Consider the following 20451-nt stretch of genomic DNA (forward strand, 5'->3'; position numbering starts at 1 on the left):
TAAAGTTTATTGCCCCTTTGTTATTATTCGCCCATAATCTGGAACTAGGAAATATGTTTATATCTATACGCTTTTTTCTTGACAGAAAAATTGAGACATGAAAACCTTTAGCCTGACACGAGCGTCTCTCATCTTCAGAGTCGTGCCTACTGTAGCCAGCATTACAATGAAGAAACCTTGCTCGAGCTTTTGGAGACTTCCGACGATTCTCAAAGAAAGTAATCCGCCTTTGATCATTAATTCTCATTCCATGACCTCATCTCGATCCTGGGCAATAACATTAGTATTCGTATATAAGAACAAGGTAGCTACACAATCACCATAGTCGTAGTGATACTAGTAGTACTCTCATCTACGCGTTTCATCTCCGCTCTTCTCTCAGATGGGTACTCTCGCGACAGCTTTATGGCCCTGCTCCTCAGCCCAGAGCTGGAGCGTTGCCAAATCTGTTCCCTCTTTGGCAATGATTTCAATGCTATCTTATGGCTTTTTTCGCTGTATGTGAAACTGCGGTCTTGAATCTGCTCCTGCGTCAAGCAGTATCTTCACTACCTCCGTATGACCCTTCCCTGCGGCATATGAAAGTGATGATCGATCAAAACGATCATGATGAGTTGGACTCGCTCCTCCCTCAAGCAGTATCTTCACTACCGCCGTATAACCCTTCTGCGCGGCATATGAAAGTGATGATCGATTAAAACAATCTTGACGATTTGGATCTACTCCTCTTTCAAGCAATGCCTTCACTACTACCTCTTGGCCATGTTTCGCAGCAATGAAAAGAGACATGCGATCAAGATTTGCTCCTCCTTCAAGTAGAATCTTCACTATTTCCGCATGGCCCCTTCTTATAGCATGCGACAATGGTGTCCCACTGGTACCAATTTTGTAGTTTAGGTCTGCTCCTTTGTCAAGTAATGCCTTTACGATTGCTACACTACCCCTCGCTGCAGCATCTAGCAAAGGCGTCTGACCGACAATATTTCTGGAGTTCGGGTCCGCTCCTTTTTCCAGTAGAATTCTCACTATTTGCTCATGGCCTCCCTTAATAGCACATAGCAATGGTGTCCCACCGACATCCATTTGGTAATTTTGGCGTTCTCCTTTTATATCACAGAGCAATAGTGTCTTATCGCCATCCTTTTTGTAGTTCAGGTCTGCTCCTTTGCCAAGTAACGCATTTACTATTGCCACATTGCCCTTCTCTGCGGCATAAAGTAAGGGCGTCTGATTGAAATTGTCACGATGGTTCGGATCTGCTCCTCTTTCAAGAAGTACCTTTATTGCCGCTTCGTGGTCTCCCTTTGCAGCGCATAGCAAAGGAGTCTCGTTTCTCATATTCCTCGCATTCGGACTGACCCTACTTGTCTTTAGCAGTAGTTCGACAACCTCCTCATGGCCTTTTACCGCAGCTGAGAACAGCAGATTGTGGATATCATTTTTCATAGCAAGTTGATCTTTTTTTCGAAGTAGAATATGAATTATGCGTTCGTTTTTGCCAAAATAGGCATAGGATATTGGAGTGCCGCCTAATTCGTCCATTAGATGCACCAGTGCACCTGCGTTAATCAGTAGCTCGACTATGGCTGTGCTTCCATTCCAGACGGCATATGATAACGGTGTTCGGCCGTATATGTCTACTTGATCGATTTTGACCCTTTTCCTCCACAGAAAGCTGATGGGCCATTGTCTAAACGAGGTGTCCCAAATCAATAACTTGACAATCGTGTCAAAGCCGTTTCTTGCAGCCCAGGATAGCGCTGACCGCTGGTATGTGTAATCTTGGGAATTTATGTCAACTTTATCATTAAGGAAGTATTGGACTGCTGTTTGCAATCCAAAATAAGCTGTAATCATAAGGCTCGTAAATCCTTGGGGATATTCGGTATTCGTGCTTGTCCAATAAGTTTCCAACCACATCTGACAGTGCTCTGATTCAACGTCACATATCTTCAGTATTAATTCAGTCTTGTCTTTTTGGAGTTTCATATGCAGCTCACGGAAATGAATCGCCCAGTATTTTGCAGAGTAATCGAGAAATATCATGTCTTCAGCACGTAGACATAAAGCTTTGGCCCCATCATAGCGATTTATGTCGAATTGTAAGTTGCATAGGTACCAGATACAAATGTCTGAGAGAATATTGTGAGATTCGAGCACATTTAGTGAATGCTTCCATATAAAATCTTCACAAATATCCGTTAGAGGATCTGGACTATGACTAATCAGGAATTCCTTCGCAGTTTGATGAAGCAAGTATATCTTTGAGTCGAAGATTGTTATGAAGAGGCCGCAAATATCTCGTAGTTCCTGGTGGAAACGCTCTTCGGGTTTGAGTTTGATGTTGTTATTCGATTGGTGGCATTTTTGAAGAGCCAAGGCCAAATTCATCTCTTTGAGGGTCAGAGGCCTTGCTGCTGCTGAAACAATATGTAATATTTTCTTAGCCTGTTCGAAATCGCAGCTCTTTGAGAGAATCCTCTCGTATGCCTCATCCACTGTTTCTGGGATACAAGAGGCAGCGTTAAATATTGTTTGGTCGACAATAATATCTCCTTCAATCAAATCGAGTGTAAGATATACCCATAGATACGTCCTGTGGGGGATTTTCATAAGCTCTTGAAGTAAGAGGTTCTGCTCTTCCTCTAGAAGCTTTCGCCGTTTTCCCATTTCTTGAACTTTAAATCGAATGAAAACGTCAATTTCTTGCGAGATTTTCCGTACTTCGTCCTCTTGTTCACCGCTCAAATGAATGACTGGCAGCCCTGGGACCTCCAGAGGTCTAAAACCACGATGGATCTTGCCATAAGGCCGACTTGTAAGAAGAAATTTGAGATGAAAGTCATTCGCAGCATCATAAAGTTTGCATAGCTCTTGAGCCAGCTGAGATCTCCCTTGATCTTCACATTCATCAATGGCATCAAATATACAGATAATTTCGCCAGCGCTCTGGGCTTTAGAAATCTGAATAAGAGTTTTCCAGAGTTCGGCAAACGAGTTAAAAAAGGTTTCCCCGCCTGTAACAAACTGACGAAGAACGTTATCGCCGAATAAAAGAGGCTTTTGTATAAACAATTGGCGTAAGATGCAGCATAGAGCGCTAACAATATTTCTCTGGTCCGAAAAATCGTCCTTAAAGAAGAAGTAGCATACTGTTCTAGATTCTGTAGTCTGAAGCACAGAATCGACCAAGTATTTTACTAGAACTGATTTTCCACCCCCAGGATCCGCCGATACCCAAAGCAGTCTTGAAGATTTGCTCTCTTGCCAGTCCTGGAAGAGCTCGTGCGATGTGAACCAGTTACAAGTGCCTGGAACCCGAGACGGGTTACGGTTCTTTCGGTCTTCGTATGGCGTTGTATAGAGACGGCGCAGAATGCCATCTTCTCCGTCCCTCCTGTTTGTACTAGTAGTTTCAGGCGATGACATGCCGTAGTTGTTAGTCACGCTCACGCTGCCTTCGAAATACACAATCGCGTCGCCCTGGTGGATGTGGGCATCTTGTCCAAAAGTACTTTTGGAAATTGTGCGATTATCACACATCACGCCACCGTTTTCGTTTGATGGCTATTCGGAATGTATATGAAAACGAAGGCGTACAAAAACTGCAGATTGTAGCATTAAAGACGTTAATGTTGGGCTAGGCAGGATCAAAGATGCCTTGCCGTCTACAGAGTGGCGGGGAAGGCACCCAATCACCTGCAAGTCCTACGCAAACTCCTTACATGTGCACTCCCTGCAGTCCTCACAAGACACAGCCGAATTCTCCAGGGGAGACAAGCATGTTATTTAATTGACATCTAGTTACAAATGAAAGCCTGCTTGCAATTACTTAGAGAACGGGGAGAATGCTCCTTTCCCTTTACCGTAGTAGCAGGAGCATTGAAAGTACCGCACTACATGTACCAAGCGCAGGGGTAAACCAGACCTCCAATCTTGAACCAATTACAGCGCTGCCACGCCGCCAGCCTCCAGCTTCCCGGCTTCCACCAGGCCCCAACGTCATTTTCCATTTTCCATCCCGCCGAGGTCCAGTCAATACGTTGAATCCCTCCTCGTCCCCGCTACCTGCCAGCAGCACCCACCCATAGCCACCGCTCCAGGTCACCGATACAACCTCCGACCGGAGCGCCATCACCTGTAAACCAGTGTTTCTCCAACAAAACTAAACCACTAGTTCCCGTGGCCACCAACTTTTCTCGCTGTGCTTGTGATTTCCCCATCCCATTCACTCGTCCCTTTTTCTTCCTCTTGGAACCTGACCTGGTCACACCGTCCAACCGTGCACACTACTGTTTCTGGTGTATCAGCAGAAGAAGCAAGAGAAGCAGCTTTTCCTTATTCTTGCCGCCTTTTGAAACAGGAGCATGGAACTATAGCGAAATCTAGAAACCTCGCCCACCTCTTCCCCGCCATCATCATCAGCCTCTCGACGACTCTCCTCTCTTACATATCCACGATCCGACACCGCAGATACAACCTCTAAAGATATCTTAAAGAATGGCCGTCCTCCTCGAATACCTCACCAAATTCCTCCTCGGCTACGCCGCCCTCACGCTCTCCTTCTACATGGCGTCCCTCGTCATCCCCAAGGCCGGCTTCGTCGCCCGTTCCTTGGCCGCCTACATCTCGCTCATCGCCTGCGCCCTCTACGGCGTCCTGGCCTCCATCCTGCTCACCCTCATCGGCAAGCGCCAGATTGCGCAATGGGCCGTTGCTCGCGCCTTTCACTTCACCATGCGCTACACCACGGGCATTGAATTTGTGGTTGACGACCCGGAAAACATCCTCGGCTCGACCCGCCCCGCCGTCTTCATCGGCAACCACCAGACCGAGCTGGACGTGCTCATGCTGGGCGCCATCTTCCCCAAGTACTGCAGCGTCACCGCAAAGGCCCAACTGAAGCGCGTGCCGTTCCTGGGCTGGTTCATGACCCTGAGCGGTACCATCTTCATCGATCGCAAGAACAGCCAGGGTGCTCGCTCGGCCATGGACGGCGCCGCCAACGAAATCAAGACGAGCCGCCAGAGCGTCTACATGTTCCCCGAGGGCACGCGCAGTTACGCAAAGGAGCCTATGCTGCTGCCCTTCAAGAAGGGTGCTTTCCACCTTGCTGTGCAGTCTGGCGTGCCTATCGTGCCCATTGTTGTCGCAAACTACAGCCACATCCTCTACGTCAAGAGCCTGGTTTTCAACTCTGGCAAGATTCCCGTCAAAGGTGCGTTACCAATATCCCTTCGTTTATATAGCTTGAATAAGAATAAAATAATACTAATCCCAACGCCTACGAACAGTCTTGGCCCCCATCCCCACCGCCAACCTCACCCCCGCCGATGTCGACGAACTCACCCGAGAGACTCGCGAACTAATGCTCAGCGAGCTCATCAGCCTGACGGAAAAGGCTCGTGGCCAGCCAATCGCCATGCCAGCCACAAACGGTTCCTCCAAGGGCAAGAGTACCGCCATCGACAATTAAATAACAGAAAAGAAAAAAGAAATGCTATGTGACTAAAGCACACAGCACAGCATATCACTTATAGACATTAAGCGAGCAAGAGCCAGGGAGAGAGTAGCGTTCTAGCGATGGCGCAAAGAACAGAAGGATTAGATGAAACCACTTTAAGAATAGAAGCCGGGGCATCATGGCAAAGGTTTAGAATAAATCGGGTGGGTAGGACAGGAAGGCAGGTGTGGTTTCAATGGCGAATTTCTTTTGGGACGGACAAGGGAGGTTTGGGTTTTGGCATGTGATCAATTTTGAATTGATACCCAATAGATGTAAAACCCTCATATACTAGCACAATTATTATTTATTATATGTATGATGAATGTTCTCATCTTCATTTTTATATATTGGCATCGTTGAGTACAATGTTCTTGCGCCTCTTCATCTACCACATTCAACGTTCAACTTGCCAAAGCATGAATATCTAAATACCTCTACATGCGCTTTTCCCCGTACGCCTCTTAAAGAAAATCAACAATCCTGCCAAACCCGATTTCGCCGCCGCCTCTCTCCCCCTTTTTTTCAATTCTACACATTACCATAGGTGAAGTTCCCATATGTCTTCTTCTTGTTCCTCTTTTCAAATACACGCAACAAAATACACTATCTCACCACTACCACAGTCCCCAAAGGAAAACAGAGGATATCAACGTTTTACTCCTTCAAAGCCAAGATTGCTTGAGTAAGAGGCACAACTCGGAGACTCCGACCTCTCTTCAAACCAGATTCACCAGAAGGAACCTGCAAGAGCGTCGGGCATCGCTCGTCAGTCCACTTGCGGAATACTCGCTTCAAGTCACGGGGCACACCCTCAAGGACGACAGTCGAGATGGGAATAAAGGGCCGATCCTCCATGCTCGCTGCCAAGACAGCGTATTCCTGAGCAAAGTCGAGGGCATTGCGGAAGGAGGCATACTCGGACTGCGCCTGTGAGCCAACAATGATGTACATCTCAAAGAAGGCGTCGAGGATGTAGATGTTGAATGTCGACATGTCGGCCTGGTTAAATGGGCTGATCTCATAGATCTAAAGACATGTTAGTAATCTTAAAACATTACTTGCAGCCAAGTCTAATGAGTGCTTACCTGTTGTCTAGACTCTGCGTCGGAGCAAAAGAGTCTGCTGTTGTACTTCCCATAACTAGGCTTCAGTCTCCAGTGATCCGCAGAGTGAGGCTTGGATGGCCCTTCCAACATGTCCCAGAAGGAATCAGGCTCGTCACCCTCGTCATATTCAATCAACTGTCCAGTCAACGTCAAGTCCATACCAATGAGACGTGCGCAGCCGAGCTCGTCAACATCGCTTCCCTTGCCTTTCCACAAATAGCAATTGCCGGAGTGAGCAATCAGATAGGCAAATCCAGCACAGAGGCTGCCTGTAGTCATGTCAACCTCGTCAAATGCCACTTGACCCTGGTATCGTCGGCCACAGAGCATGGCCGGAGCGAGTGAGTCATATCTGGTGCTTCCACCTCTTCGAATTGTAGCCACACCGCCAAGAGCCTGCAAAAACTCTGATGTCTCCTTGCCTTGTCTAATCTTGATGAGCTTACCGCCCAATTGCCTTGCCTCTTGTTGTGCCACAGCCTCTGCTGCGTCTTCATCCGCATCCGCAACTTCGTCGCCGATCCAGAAATAAACCTCACGCACTTTCCATCCCGCTTCGTTGGTAAAGTTGTGTCCGGCAACGTACATCTCTTGTTCGAACAGAACTCGTTCACGGTGAGCGGGAACGATGGTTTGTTTGCCGCTGCCATCAATCTGGAACATGTGGAACGACAAAGTCTTGATCTTTGCACCGAATCTTGGGTAGTTTGTGAGGATATCGGCGGGATCCATATCGCACGGAATTCGCTTATACGGAGCAGCAAAGAAATCATGGAGTATGGCTGATACATCGCTACCGTGGCCCGTCTGTGGTCGTGCAGGTGACGGCGGTACTGGCTCAGCCTGTAACTGAGGCAGCTGACGAGTCTCAATCTCCTTTGGTGGCATATTGAAAGCGGGTGGCTTGGGGCCTGGTAATGGAGCTTTCACAGCAGCAGAGACTGGCTCTGGTGCAGGTTTGACAAACGCGGGCTTTGTCTCGCTAAAAAGGTTCGGTGTAGACGATCGAGGATCAGGAAGCGAACGCTCAGTCTTCTTCACCGGAGACCATCCACCGCCAGTCCTTTGCTGAGTCAACTTGATTGGCTCCTTGGCAGGCTCAGACACAGGAGTAGCGGCCTTGACAGGCTCCCATGTGCCAGTCTTCTGAGGCGAAAGCTTCTTTGGCTGCTTGGGAGGTTCAGGTGTCGCCGTATTGTTGCCCTGCTCAAAGAATTGTGACACACGCTTCATGTCGAGCTTCTTTGGCGACTCTGCCTCGGGTTGTGTCGAAATGTCCTGGACTGGGATCTCAGGTTGTGTCATACGTCTGCGGAAGTTCAAGGGGGCCACGTGCTCCACAGGTCGGCTCTCAACTTCCATCTTCTTCGGCTCAACTTGTCTTGGTTTGCTTGGTACATCAGGCTTTGTAGCCACTCGATCTTGGGCTGGCAGTGGCACTGGCTTCTTCGCTTCAAAAGGTGAAGGAAGGCTCTGCTTCCCAAGAGTGGCAGGTTGCCGGCTTGCCAAAGGCGATTCTGTCTGGACATTGGTGGAGGTGGTAGTGGTAGTAGTGTTGCTCACATTGGATGGGGCCTTTCTCCTAGGGCCACGCGCTCGACCCTTAGTCATGTGCGTCAACTGAGGACCTGGTTGTGAAGGCTGGGGATCTCCACCAGTTGATCCTGGTTGTTCGGCTCGATTACCGCCATTGAGAGCTGCGGGAGGCGGTCCTCTTGCTAGCATACCGGCAAGCGCAGGGTTGAAACGTCCGGCGAGGCCGCCAAGCTTGGACGGAGCGCTCTTCTTCTTCAAAAGTCCGGGGGAGATAGGGGAGTGTTCGATTTTCGTTGGCGTATCGGTTTCCGCTTTGTCTAGCCTGGGTCTCTCAGTTAAGGGGTCCTCCGTGGGAGTCAATGATGGGCTAGACTGTCTAGCCAAGTTCACTTGACTTGACTTTCTCTGTGGAGGAGTTGGTTTTGGTGAATCGGACTTAATCGACTGACCGGATGGAGTTCGCGTCTCCGAGGGGACATTTTGCTGCAGCCCGCCTGTCGGCTTTCCCAGCTCAGCCCTGAGGGAGAGCGCTTCGGGGAGAAGAGGCTTGGGCTTCGTAATCGTGTTGGCGGCGATTCCCTTTCCTTCAGATTGGGCCTTCTTAAAGTCGTCTCTCTTTTTCTGTATAGCGTCCTTGAAATCATCCCGAATCGTAGACTTCTGCGGGCCGTCAGTCGTGTTGAGAGCCGCCTTGCCTCGGAGAATGTTGTCCTTTAGCTCGTCTGGTGCCTTGAAATTCTGGGTTTTAGTCCTACGGAGAGTGCCAAAGACAGCCTTGAACTCTGGTTCCTGCGTCTTGGGCACCGGGGCCTCGGCAGCTCGTGGCCTCAGATTGGAGCGGAAATCCAAGTCTTTCTTTGGTGGAGCTTCAGGTTTGGCCCGGGCCGCCAGTGGGTTGACCACTGAGCTGAGAGATTCTGATCGCTTTTCCCTCACGTCGTCTCTCACGTCGGCGAAAGCACCTCTCGACTTTGATCTTGGCCGTTCCAACACTTCCTCTCTCACTTCGGCGAAAGCACCTCTCGACTTTGATCTAGGCCGCTCCACTACCACTTCATCCCTCACATCGGCAAAAGCACCCCTCGATTTTGATCTTGGCCGTTCCGCCGCCGCCTCCATTTCATCCCTCGCGTCGGCAACAGCACCTCTCGACTTTGATCTCGGCCGGTCCGCCGCCGGAGGAAAGCTCTGCATCGATGCACGATTTGGATGCGCAGATTGCGTGCCAGGAGGCGAGTAGATGCCTCCCAAGCCAGTTGTGTTGAGGTTCAGCCTCGATCCCATTGGCGTGGACCTCATAAGTCCATCGATACTAACTTGGTGCTTGTGAGAGGGCCGAGCTGGCTCCGGAGTGGGATTGCCACGCCCTGTTTTATTCTTATTGAGCTCTACCATCCATGCTGGCTGTTGCGAAGAGGCCGGCTTAGGAGGTAACTTTGGCGAATCTGGTTTGTTGAGCGCACTCTCGAGCCAACTCGACTTCGTAGGGCTCCAGCGTCTAGGTTCCATTGTCTTAGAGGGACTAACTGGGAGGGATGCGTCCTCAGGAAACCCAGTTTTTTGGAACGGAGGTGGGCTGCTCGATGATGGTGTCTTGGGGCGTCTCTCAAATGCGGATTCTTCTCCCCCATGCCGAGAGGCTGGACGAGACGACGGCCGAGAAGCTGATCTGCTTGTCCCCGGCGTCGTTGTAGTCGTTGTCGGGTCGCGAATAAACATGCTCTGCGGTCTCGCCAGGGTCCTGTCAACGGAGCCGCGATGCGTACTCGTGTTCTCAGGGCGAGTCAATGCAGGCGGGCTTGCAACGGACCATCGCTTTACACTATCGCTCCTCTTCATCATTGCGCTCTGCACAAATCCTCCCATGCCCTTGGTTGGAGACGTTGTGCGTGCTGGGGAGGAACGGCCAGTAGGCGTTGAAGCAACAGGTTCCGCCTGAGGTTTTTCGGCAGAAGGATTGTCAAAGCCAAGTGGGTTTAGGGTGAAGGGAGCTGAAATCTTGTTGAAGACATTCTCACTACCCCGCGAAACAGGGCGTTCAGATGAATTTTCGCTGGTCATGCCAGGCAGCTGTGAGCTGAGACTTGACATATCGAGCCGGTCTTCGTCTTCAACCTGGTTCTTCCTATACGCTGCAGAGTCTGCGCCTCGATCAGCAGTTTGGCGGAACCACGATGCATCCTTTAATGCAAGGGTCTTGGCGATTTGATCCTTGGAAAGAGGTTGCGTAGGGGAAGGCGGCTCGTGGGGCTCTTGGGCGTCAGCAAATGGCTTGCTCGTCGCGCTCTGGGCAGCACTCTGGGCCGCATAAACGCTCAGCGGACGGCTATTGGATCGATTCGTCCGCCGCTGCCAGGCGAGTGTTGAGCCTCGAGAGCCAGTCGCGGCATCGCCCCGCCTCGCGTCGAGATCCTCAGGGGCCTCGTTCTCTTTCGTTGCTGAGGTAGAGTACAGCATTGCATCGGATGGTACGTCCGTTCCCAGGGGCTTTTCCGATTCGGCCGGCCTCTCGCGCAGCTTTTCTATAGCCTCGCCGGCAGGAGAGTCGAGTCTGAGGGATTCGGAGAGGTTGACGGTCCGTCGAAGTGTGCGGGGAGACGGCGTGTTGGCTGGTGATGATTTCTGCGGAGAGATTGATCTGGCGCGTTCTTTTGGATAAGGCGGGTCAGCATTGTTTCATCAGTTGGTCAGGTCCCGAAAATTCATCAATGTTCGCTGCTTAGGGTCTCCATAGCAGCAAGCCGTGCTGGGCCCATCAGAAAGGCAAAAAGTAAATAAACCACGGCTTGGAGGCAAACCTCCGATAGCTCCAACTGGCGAGCACCACGGCAACAAGGCACCGCCGAAAGTCAAATCCGCCCATCAGCGGGGAAAGCCGCCCGATAAGCATGTGCCATAAGAACAAGGAGCAAGTCGGAAATAAAGCAAAGAAAACGGCACGAGGCAAGATAGAGACTCACCCTCTCTCCTGGCCTGGCGCTCTCGTTTCGCGGCGAGAAACTCCTCCCGCTCTCGGGCTCGCATCTCCTCATCTTCAATCTGCTGCCCGCGCAGGCGCTCGACCTGCTCGAGGAACTGAGATACTTCGTCCGACATGGCGGGTTCTGGGTTCACGATCTGGCTGCCTCTACCGGTACGTCACAGTCGCGGACAATGGCATGGCACGGCGGGGAAAAGGAGGTACGTAGAAGACAGACGGATTCCGCGATGTCGAGGTCGAGGTCAAGGTCGAGGTCGAGGTTGGTGTCTGCTGGCGTGGTAGCGGTGGGGTGGTTGCAGCTTAAGTTCAGTTCCAGCTGTTGCCTCACTGCCAGGTTGTAGTTCGCGCACTTGCGGTAACAGAACCTGAGCTACGGCAAACAGGCGGCATCATCGGGGGCAGAAACAGTCTAACGGGACCTGTTACGCTGGGCGCCTTTTAATTTGTTAGCGCGTTGCCGCCAAATCGGGGCTGCTCAGGGCTGGCCTGAGGGGGGCCCCGTAGGCATTGACGGCCCCTGTAACCAGCGTCCAAGCAGCTCGTGCGTCTCTTGGGGCTGATATGCAAGGGGCGCTTTTGCGGTCAACGTCAATCAAATCAATGCCAGACATTATATTGCACAGGTCAACGGTGCTAGTAATACGGGAGCACAGGGCACGCAGCTCCTTATTTAGACGAAATCGCCTTTCAGCCCTCTCCCCTGAACATGGCAGTCAAGCTCGAGCACGGTCTGTTCCATCTTGCCACGGCAGGCTTCTAGAAACCGGGGGGGAGGGTTTGTTTACTTTTTTCAGCATTCATAACAGTAAACACACACAAGCAAATAGAGGGAGGCGGACACGAGATATGATACTAGCACTCAGTAGCTCAGAGTCAACCCACCACCATCAATGCGCTTCAGAGCTATATAGAGGCCGCAAAGCATTGGCTTGGTATGTCTCTAGTCTCCTGTCTTGCTTGAATCTGATCGAGGCATTTCACTCAGCGCGGGCCAATCAAGCTCGCAAGACGCTGGTCAGGCGAGTTGGCCCGCTCAGCCTATCCACAATTCCACTCTTCATCGCCCTTGACAACCTGGTCCGCCCACACACGAAGCTTATTAAATGCTTTGTGCAACGCTCATCCTGTGCTCCGTATCACCGATGGCCGATAGGTGGCCGAAATGATGCTAATTACAATGGTGGTGCCGGCAGACGTGACCCATACAATGACGCTCAGTTCTGCACATAACATGCGATATAGACTTTCATAATGAAGAAAACGCTTCCATGTAGGATTCTAATACAAGAAAAGCCGCTTCTTGGCATCCTCCACCACCCAGGATAATCCCTCCTCTAGATTCTTGCCTGTCATGGCACTGCACTGCAGCACATGCCACTGATGTGTCCGAATATCATGCAATCGCAGCATCTAGCCAACCCCTTCTTGTAAGCTTCAACAGCCAAGATTTCAAATAATCCAATGAGATACTTACGGTAACGATTTCCTCTTGGGTCATGCACCCATCCACGTCGGTCTTGTTTGCAAATATCAATAAGCAAGCTCCCGCCAGACGCTTCCCTACAGGTTAGACCGATCGACCCGGGAAAAGGGGCTGGCTCATACCTCTTCTTCCAGCAATCCATGGAGTTCCTCTCTACAGTCATCTATTCGCAGTCGATCCGTTGTGTCAACGACCCATATCAGGGCATCCGTTTTTTCGAAATAATTCCGCCAGTATGACCGCAGCGTCTTCTGGCCACCCACATCCCCTATTGAAGTTAACAATGACCGCAGCTTGTGATATCTACTGGGATCTTCATACAAATGTTTAGTTTATAACTATTTGACGATGTCAGATTCAGTTTCATCTTAAAGTGAGTTCAAGCGAGGAAACAAATACCCTTGGTAGTCTATCGTCTTGATGATGAACCCGAGCGTCGGGCTCACTGTGTTCACATCTTCGCCCATAATTTTCTTGACAATTGTTGTCTTGCCCGCATTGTCCAGTCCTCTTTCAATCAATTAGATCGATTCACAATTTCTGCTTCATGTAGATATTGGATACGCACAGCATCAAAATTCGCATTTCCTTGTCCTTCAAGCGTGCTTTGCGTAAGATGGACAACATCGTGCTGCCCAACGACAATTACCGAGAAGACTTTTTGTGTCGATAGAGCTTGATCCAGCTGGGAACTGAGGATATGGCAATGAAATGAGTATCAATGAGGAGTTTTTTATTTAAATAAATAGTCACTGGTTTAGGCACCAATTTTCAAAAGGTTCGAATTTCCTGGTTATTCGTCTGCCTGATGCTGATAGATGGCTACCTACGATGTGCTGCTAGAAGCGCAGTATACGCACACGTGATGTAGAGCGCGTTCCCCATAGTTTTTCCCTTACTCTAAACCTCAGCAACATCGACCGCATATTGTCGTTCCAATGCAAGCACTATTCAGATTATGCAAAGCGCCATTTTCAAATTCCGAAAAAAATAGAAGAAAACTGTCTGTTCAAAATAACGAGCATAGGATCTTCTTCAACTGATGGCCCGGTATAGCCGAACGTAGAAGAATTGCAAGATTACTTCTTATTTAGCCTCGCTGAAGTCTGATACAATTGCATCCTATCCGCCTCTGGCTGGGCGCCCGGCTTAGAATCCACGATGTTAGAGCGAGGTTGCGCTTCGCGTGCCCACAGCACCAAGTCAAGCCATTGGCTCTCGTAATAACGGTCTGTCTTGATGGCGCTGGGCAGGCAGCCTACCTCCTTGAATTCGAACTTTTGCAGAAAGTTGGTCACCAGTTGTGTCGCTGGATCGGTTTTATCAGCGCAAAACGTTTCAATATAGACCCAGGCGTATTTCCGATCATTCTGGTATGAGATATTCTCGTAAATCTTGGCCGAGTTTTGGCACTGCCACTCGTAATCTACCATGCTTCGATGAAAGGGCGCGGTGCATAGCAAAACCCTATCGAGTAGAGCAGAGCCATACAATTTTCCTCGATGATCGGGGTGGACAATCACTTTGATCTGTCCAGCATGCCTGGATCCAGGACACGGAGTCCCAAGCATTCCAATTCTGGCTTCGGTGACATAAGCAAAGCCAAATACATCCTGCGGGACCTCTGCTTGAGATGCACGAAATGCGAGATAGCTCTGGTAAGCCTGTGTTGAATCCTTGGGCCACTTGGAAGGGTCGAGTAAGGGGTCATCTGTCGCAGTAGCAACAACAAATGGGCGCAGGTTGTCCCGGCAGCTCTCATATATCTTTTGAACGTCTGCTGCCACAACTTGCTTCCATTCAAACACTTGCGGGTTAATCTTCGCCTTGCTTTCCAAATTCATGATGGTAGCAATGGCTTCGAAATCTTCAGGCTTTGCAGGCCGTACGATACATTTAGCATCGGGCCAAGCCGGCGGCTGAACAGGTGCAGGCTTTAATTTAGGTTGTTTGGATTCCACCTGTAACTTGGCCTTATTTGCGAGAACCTCTCGGCTTCGAATTTCACGATCGATTTGTAACTCGACTGTCATATTGGCCTGTCTCCAGGCGATATCACTATAGCCACGGGCCGGGCCATTGCCGAGAGCTTTGAAGGTATCCGGGTGGATGATTTCTGGCAGGAATTTTCCTGTCATAGGATCGATATCCTTTTTGTGCTGATCCGTTGCGGTAGACGCTAACAAATCCACCACCGCAGGCGGGTTAGAGATTTGAAGGAGCCATGCCATATTTTGCGAAACACTGGCCTCCTCAGGCGTAGTATACCGTGCCTGACGATTCTGACGACTATTGTCTGAACCAGCTGCGCTGATGTCCCACGAAAGGCCCTCACTTATAGCCCACGACACCTTTCTTTGTTGCGGAGACTTTTCTTCGAAGTCATACATGCCGTCTGTCAACTGTGATGAATGAATCGGCGTAGCTCTGCGGTTAACCAGTTCTTGTCCTGGGGGCGTAGCTCTGCGCTTGGCTGATTCTTGCTCGGTTGGCGTAGCTCTGCGTTTGACTGGTTCTTGCTCCTTGGGCTTTCCGGGACTCAAGAGTTGATTGATTGTATTTAAAATAGACGGCGGTCGCCTAAAGCAGTAATTGGCTTCATTCTGTTCCTGAAGACTCGTATCCGACACCCCAGTAGCGCTTGGATGAGTAGGATCTTCAGTCATACGAACTGAAGCGTCGCTGGATTGTTTTGTCTCATCTGAACTTGGATTCTCGGCCGCTGCGGCTAAACTCTCTTGAAGTACTTGATTCTTCAAGAAAGATGGAGTCTTGGGGATCGCGGGAGTCTTGGGAGTCTTGGGAACGTTGGGATCATTGCTCAGCCATGCCTTGAGGCCGGAGATTGACTTGATGACTTCGCCATTCTTAGCCGGTACATTGCTAGACTTTCCAGACTCTGGAGTTAAATCCATTCTTTTGACTATTGCAACAATTAGTACCTGATCAGTGGTGCAGAACGTCGCGAATCCAGCTTCATAGTTACCTCAGGTTGCCCGTAGATTGAGGAATAGAACAAAGCGCTGAAGAGGAGAGCAAAGAGGTTGCAACTAGAGGAAGAACAGCTCTTCTGAGCAGAAAAGAGGAGAGAAGGCAGAGCAGGTGCAAAGAGTTGTGAAGAGGAAGTAGCAGAAGAGTGACTGCCAGGTGACAGTGCAGCAGTTATATAGGAGCCGGGCAGCTCACGTGCTATCACACTTGCAGGTGCTTGCAGTTTCTGCAGCAAAGCTTGAGTGATATACTGAAGAGTGTAAGATTCTCACCTTGAACAAATAAACAATTTTTTCTCTCTAGGTAATGAAAGACCCTCAACAGCGTAGATGCAAGAGAGGGATGTAGCGCTCTCACTTTAGCTCGCCTCCGATCTAGTTGCAGAGAACATATGGCCAATCGACTTGTTTACACAAAGATGAACGATATCATGGCTACCTATATTTGCGGCTTTCTCCTAGCTTCTTTTCTCTGACCCTTCTAGAATGAAATTGCGCGAACTACGAAGATGATCAGATCATGCTATCAGATTGCTAGGTCGTCAAAGTCTTCAATGTTCTTTAGCTGGAATAGCATTCTCTGTGGACATGGGACTAAAGCTGAATCTATGCTTTTGCTGTAGTAAGACTGAAACAAATAAGAATGGGAAGAGTTATTCAGCATCCCAAGTATAATATCCAACGCCCCAGCTGTGGCTCAACAAGGCAGCCAGTGCATTATTGCCTATCTAGGTATATAAAGGGAGTACCAGGTTCTTGATCACTCCATACTCTCGGAAATAACAGCAGTAGCAGTAGTAGCCAATGCTATAGCTAGGGTGCTGGACAACTTCCCATAAGAAACTGCGAGCCCACAGCATACAAAGTGGTTGTTGATATATACAGGCCGCAGCTTGTCTTTTTTTACACAAGGAATGTCAGTCGCCCAAGCAAAAGACTCAAAGGATACTAGATCAAGTAAATAATAGGTGATCGTCTTAAGATAAAGGCTAATCATTCTGGGAATTCGACAATTTGTCATTGCAGTTTCTACAGCAATTGAACACTGATGCTGGCTGTGCATTTACCATCAACACAGTATTTGAACTATAAGACACGGTAGGCGATGGTCATTTCAGCGCGACAACGTACAGTGCGCAATAGCTCACCAAAATCGCAAAACCTCTGTATACCCAAATTGCAAGCCACGAAGCATCAAAGATTGTTCAGAAACAATGACATCATCCGGCCGCGTGGCCTAATGGCTAAGGCGCTAGATTTCGGTCTTCATCATCTCTAGAGATTCCAGGTTCGACTCCTGGCGTGGTCGCTTCGAAGCTCCATCAGGAGCGTCTCTTTTTGTCCGTATGCACCTTTTCTGCGTGCATCTTCTTTTTGCTCGTTGCGAATCGGGACGATGTATTTTTGGAAAGTGCTACTTGCGCTCCTGCTTATTACATGCGAATCAGATTCGAGCCACGTGCCGAGATCTGCCTCTTCCCTGTCGCAATTTGGCTGTGGAGAAGAGCATGGATTTGCTTAACTACAGTGAGACTGGCGCCTGTCGAGTTTCGAGCAATATCGACTGCTCGTTTTACTCCGCATTGCATGGATGTCTTGACAGAGCGCGCCCTAGGCGACTTGCTAAGAATCATCCATGTGCGCCTTCTGGCGGCATCTGCTTTGTATCGTCCTCGCAAATATCATCTTCAAAAGGCATCTCTGCCAATATGGCTGCTTGTTTGTTGGCGTGCCATGCATTACTGTCAGTGGGGGCTCCTTCTGGGCCACTAAGAATTGCCCAGACAAATCCTCTGCCAACGTAAGAGCCGAGATCGGGGTCGCGTAACAAAAACCATTAGTACTACCTACCTAACTAAGAGCTGCGCTTATCGTCGTCTCGAGATTCGGCACAAGTTTCGCTGGGACGCTTTGGGCCAAAAAGTTGGACTCTGCGCACCCCGCAGGAGGATTGGCCGTTGACAATTCGCATCAATCACCAGCCCAACGATAAAAGCACAAGGCATAGGCAGAGACAGCTGGATTGAATCGCATCGCCGTCAATCGACTTCTGCACGCCATGTCCGCCTCTTTGCCCGGGTCGCGGGACCTGCCTTCGTCCCAGTATGACTTGTCAACGTACTACGGACGTGTGAGGCACACGATGAGCATCACGGATCCAAGGTGAGTCTTGCAGAAGAGACTCTACGGGCACAATGTTGAAGGAGAATTGCTGACTCTTGCGTGTTGCTTTGTAGCACCCTGTTGGCTGGTTCGCAAGGACTCGAGAATGCCAAAAGACTTGTCACAGAGTATAAGACTGGAAAGCTGCAACATATGACACCAGATCTATGGCACGCGAAGAAGATTGTAGACTCGACTCTCCACCCCGGTATGGAACAGCAGAGAAGACCCCAGGAATATGCTTAGATGAGAAAAGAAAACTGACCTTTGCGGACAGACACTGGAGAACCAGTCTTTCTGCCATTCCGAATGTCATGCTTCGTCCTATCGAACCTCATCGTCACGGCCGGTATGCTGCAGCCTGGTCTGGGAACAGCGGGCACAGTGGCATGGCAAGTTGCCAACCAGTCCCTCAACGTTGCCATCAACAGCTCGAACGCAAACAAGTCCTCCCCAATGACCACGGCGGATCTCGCCAAGTCCTACGGTATCGCCGTCACGGCCTCTTGCTCGGTGGCGCTCGGACTCAACGCCTTGGTTCCAAGGTTAAAGGTCTCTCCCAGCACACGAAACGTTTTGAGCAGACTCGTGCCCTTCGCCGCCGTCGCAACCGCCGGTGCCCTGAACGCATACCTCATGCGACGAGGAGAGATTGTCACGGGCATTGACGTTCGCCCTGTGCTCTCCGACGAGGAGAAGAAGAAGCTGACCGAAGAGGGGAAATCTGAGGCGGATGTGCCTTCTCTAGGCAGGAGCCAGAAGGCGGCCAAGATTGCCGTGTACGAAACTGCGGCCAGCCGTGTCATCAACAATACCCCCATCATGATCATTCCGGCCATGACTCTCTATCACATTCAGTTCAAGCAGGCTTGGTACAAGAACTTGATGGAGAAGGAGTGGATCAAGGCTCGACCGCGAATTGCCTCGTCAATTCCCATTGGTATCAACTTGGGACTGATTGCGGCGGTTGGATTTGTGGCACTTCCTCTGGCACTGGCAGTCTTCCCCCAGAGGCAGGCAATCAGCGCCGAGAGCCTGGAGCCGGAGTTCCATGGTAAGGGAGGCGACGGTGGCAAGGTTTGGTTCAACCGTGGTCTGTAAGATGACATGGACACTTTGAACAACATATATGATACCGCTTCTCGGCATATATTGGCGAGGAGATGGTAGGGGATGGCGTTTTTCGAGCGCTTAGAGCGGGCTCGTTTACTTGACGACGATCTCGGTCAGCATAATGGTGGCTTGTCCGACACATATGCTGATGCTAATGCTATTTGGATGCATGCGCTGTCAAGGACTGATTAACGAAGAAGTGGCTGAGCAAAGGCCTGGGAGACTGCTAGACCGATAGATGTCACAGCGGCATTGGTAGACGGGAGTGGGATGAGCGCATAGAGTTTATGCCCAGGTGTTTATGCAGAGCTTCTATTTCTTGCGTTGCATTTGCTTTTCGTTAGACGATATAGTAGATAAGAATGATGGTAGATAAAAGACTATAACGAAGTTATGTTAACGACTTGGTCGAGGAAACATCGCATTGCACTCCGAGTTATCGGAGCGGGAATGGGGATCAAAGGATTCGCATGATGAAACTCTGAGCATCTAGAACACTGTTATATCAGTTTTCAGCACGTTCCCTCTCCCTTGCATCCCTGCGTCGGCATGCCTTTTTCTTTCCTTTATCGAGTTTACGAGCAGGGGGCTTTGCTGATGAGCTAACGCTTATTATTTAGATCCTGGGCTTACTACGAGACGATCTAGGTATTACGCGACGCCTTCCGCTACAGGCTGAATCGATGCCGTGGAATATTCCGCATTCCGCTCGTGGCGAGGGGCATTATGACTATTATGAGGTACTACTACTACTAGACGGTTGGGGACGCCGATGCGGGTGAGAAAGTCAATAGATGAGGGCTCGTTAACGGAGTATTGGATCTTGTACACCAACGGGGCGCTTGTATGCATGTCTGTCCGTGCAGGGGAGAAAGGTGACTACATGGGTGCTGTTTAGCAGTGTTCCTGCAGGCACTCGAATAATGTTAAGAATGATTCTAGATAGCATCTGATATTCCCAGCACCGAAAAGAGGGAGAATGGTCAAGTCGATGGCATGAAGCATGACGCACTTTTGCGTCGCCACATGATCAACGCATTGTGGACTTTGGCATGCCGGAGTTTATATGGCGATAAAAGGCAGAGCAGACGCTTCGTCGGAACACGGATTGCACGCCCTTGATTGGGTACTCGCTAGTGCTAGATAGATAGCGGCGCTCCCTAGCGATCCAGAAGTCTGGGCTTGGCTTCTTCGCTCGCGTAAGACTGCACCAAAGGAAGTGGAGAGAGTGAAAGAGAGAAGAGAAAGCGGTGCGCGCTGGAAACTGGGGACAAAAGGGACGCTACCAGCTACCAGCATTACAGAATTGCCCCATATGGCCCATGATGCAAGGCGAGCGTGACGCAAATTTCAGATGGAGAGTCAATGCCTGTAAAAAAGGGCCCTATACATGGATTCTAGCCCAGCATAGGAGCAGCAGCAGTGATAGAAAATCCATACAGAATATTGAGCAGTTTAGTAGATAAATTTTTATTGAGGCTTTGGCGGGCGAAGCAGCAACGCTGCTGGCTGCCTTTGGGCATCGTCAAATGGAATCATGGCACTGCCAGCATGTGATGCAGCAATGTTATGCA

The 20451-nt window shown here is 49.9% G+C and overlaps 6 protein-coding genes across 6 annotated transcripts; 2 read left to right on the forward strand and 4 right to left on the reverse strand.

The window, feature by feature from the left end:
* Positions 1 to 480: 480 nt before the first annotated feature.
* TGAM01_v201214 (hypothetical protein) lies at positions 481 to 3543 on the reverse strand (the record flags this gene model as incomplete). The annotated part of the gene is made up of 1 exon (XM_024548713.1): positions 481 to 3543. The coding sequence occupies one exon, from the start codon at positions 3541 to 3543 to the stop codon at positions 481 to 483; it is 3063 nt and encodes a 1020-aa protein (XP_024406529.1).
* A 957-nt stretch (positions 3544 to 4500) lies between these two features.
* On the forward strand, positions 4501 to 5476 carry TGAM01_v201215 (1-acyl-sn-glycerol-3-phosphate acyltransferase; the record flags this gene model as incomplete). The annotated part of the gene is made up of 2 exons (XM_018805447.1): positions 4501 to 5218; positions 5295 to 5476. The coding sequence occupies 2 exons, from the start codon at positions 4501 to 4503 to the stop codon at positions 5474 to 5476; spliced, it is 900 nt and encodes a 299-aa protein (XP_018661356.1).
* A 684-nt stretch (positions 5477 to 6160) lies between these two features.
* Positions 6161 to 11244, reverse strand: TGAM01_v201216 (hypothetical protein; the record flags this gene model as incomplete). Its single annotated transcript, XM_024548714.1, has 3 exons — positions 6161 to 6532; positions 6592 to 10796; positions 11109 to 11244. 3 exons carry the CDS (start codon positions 11242 to 11244, stop codon positions 6161 to 6163), a joined length of 4713 nt encoding a protein of 1570 aa, XP_024406530.1.
* Positions 11245 to 12406: 1162 nt separating this feature from the next.
* On the reverse strand, positions 12407 to 13238 carry TGAM01_v201217 (ADP-ribosylation factor-like 2; the record flags this gene model as incomplete). The annotated part of the gene is made up of 6 exons (XM_024548715.1): positions 12407 to 12538; positions 12603 to 12683; positions 12734 to 12879; positions 12933 to 12949; positions 13011 to 13121; positions 13180 to 13238. 6 exons carry the CDS (start codon positions 13236 to 13238, stop codon positions 12407 to 12409), a joined length of 546 nt encoding a protein of 181 aa, XP_024406531.1.
* A 452-nt stretch (positions 13239 to 13690) lies between these two features.
* On the reverse strand, positions 13691 to 15526 carry TGAM01_v201218 (hypothetical protein; the record flags this gene model as incomplete). The annotated part of the gene is made up of 1 exon (XM_018805449.1): positions 13691 to 15526. The coding sequence occupies one exon, from the start codon at positions 15524 to 15526 to the stop codon at positions 13691 to 13693; it is 1836 nt and encodes a 611-aa protein (XP_018661358.1).
* A 2134-nt stretch (positions 15527 to 17660) lies between these two features.
* TGAM01_v201219 (hypothetical protein) lies at positions 17661 to 18865 on the forward strand (the record flags this gene model as incomplete). Its single annotated transcript, XM_018805450.1, has 3 exons — positions 17661 to 17764; positions 17839 to 17972; positions 18042 to 18865. The coding sequence occupies 3 exons, from the start codon at positions 17661 to 17663 to the stop codon at positions 18863 to 18865; spliced, it is 1062 nt and encodes a 353-aa protein (XP_018661359.1).
* Between the last annotated feature and the right edge of the window lie 1586 nt (positions 18866 to 20451).

Source organism: Trichoderma gamsii (assembly GCF_001481775.2).
Source record: "Trichoderma gamsii strain T6085 chromosome Unknown Scaffold_3.2, whole genome shotgun sequence".
Lineage (NCBI taxonomy): Eukaryota > Fungi > Ascomycota > Sordariomycetes > Hypocreales > Hypocreaceae > Trichoderma > Trichoderma gamsii.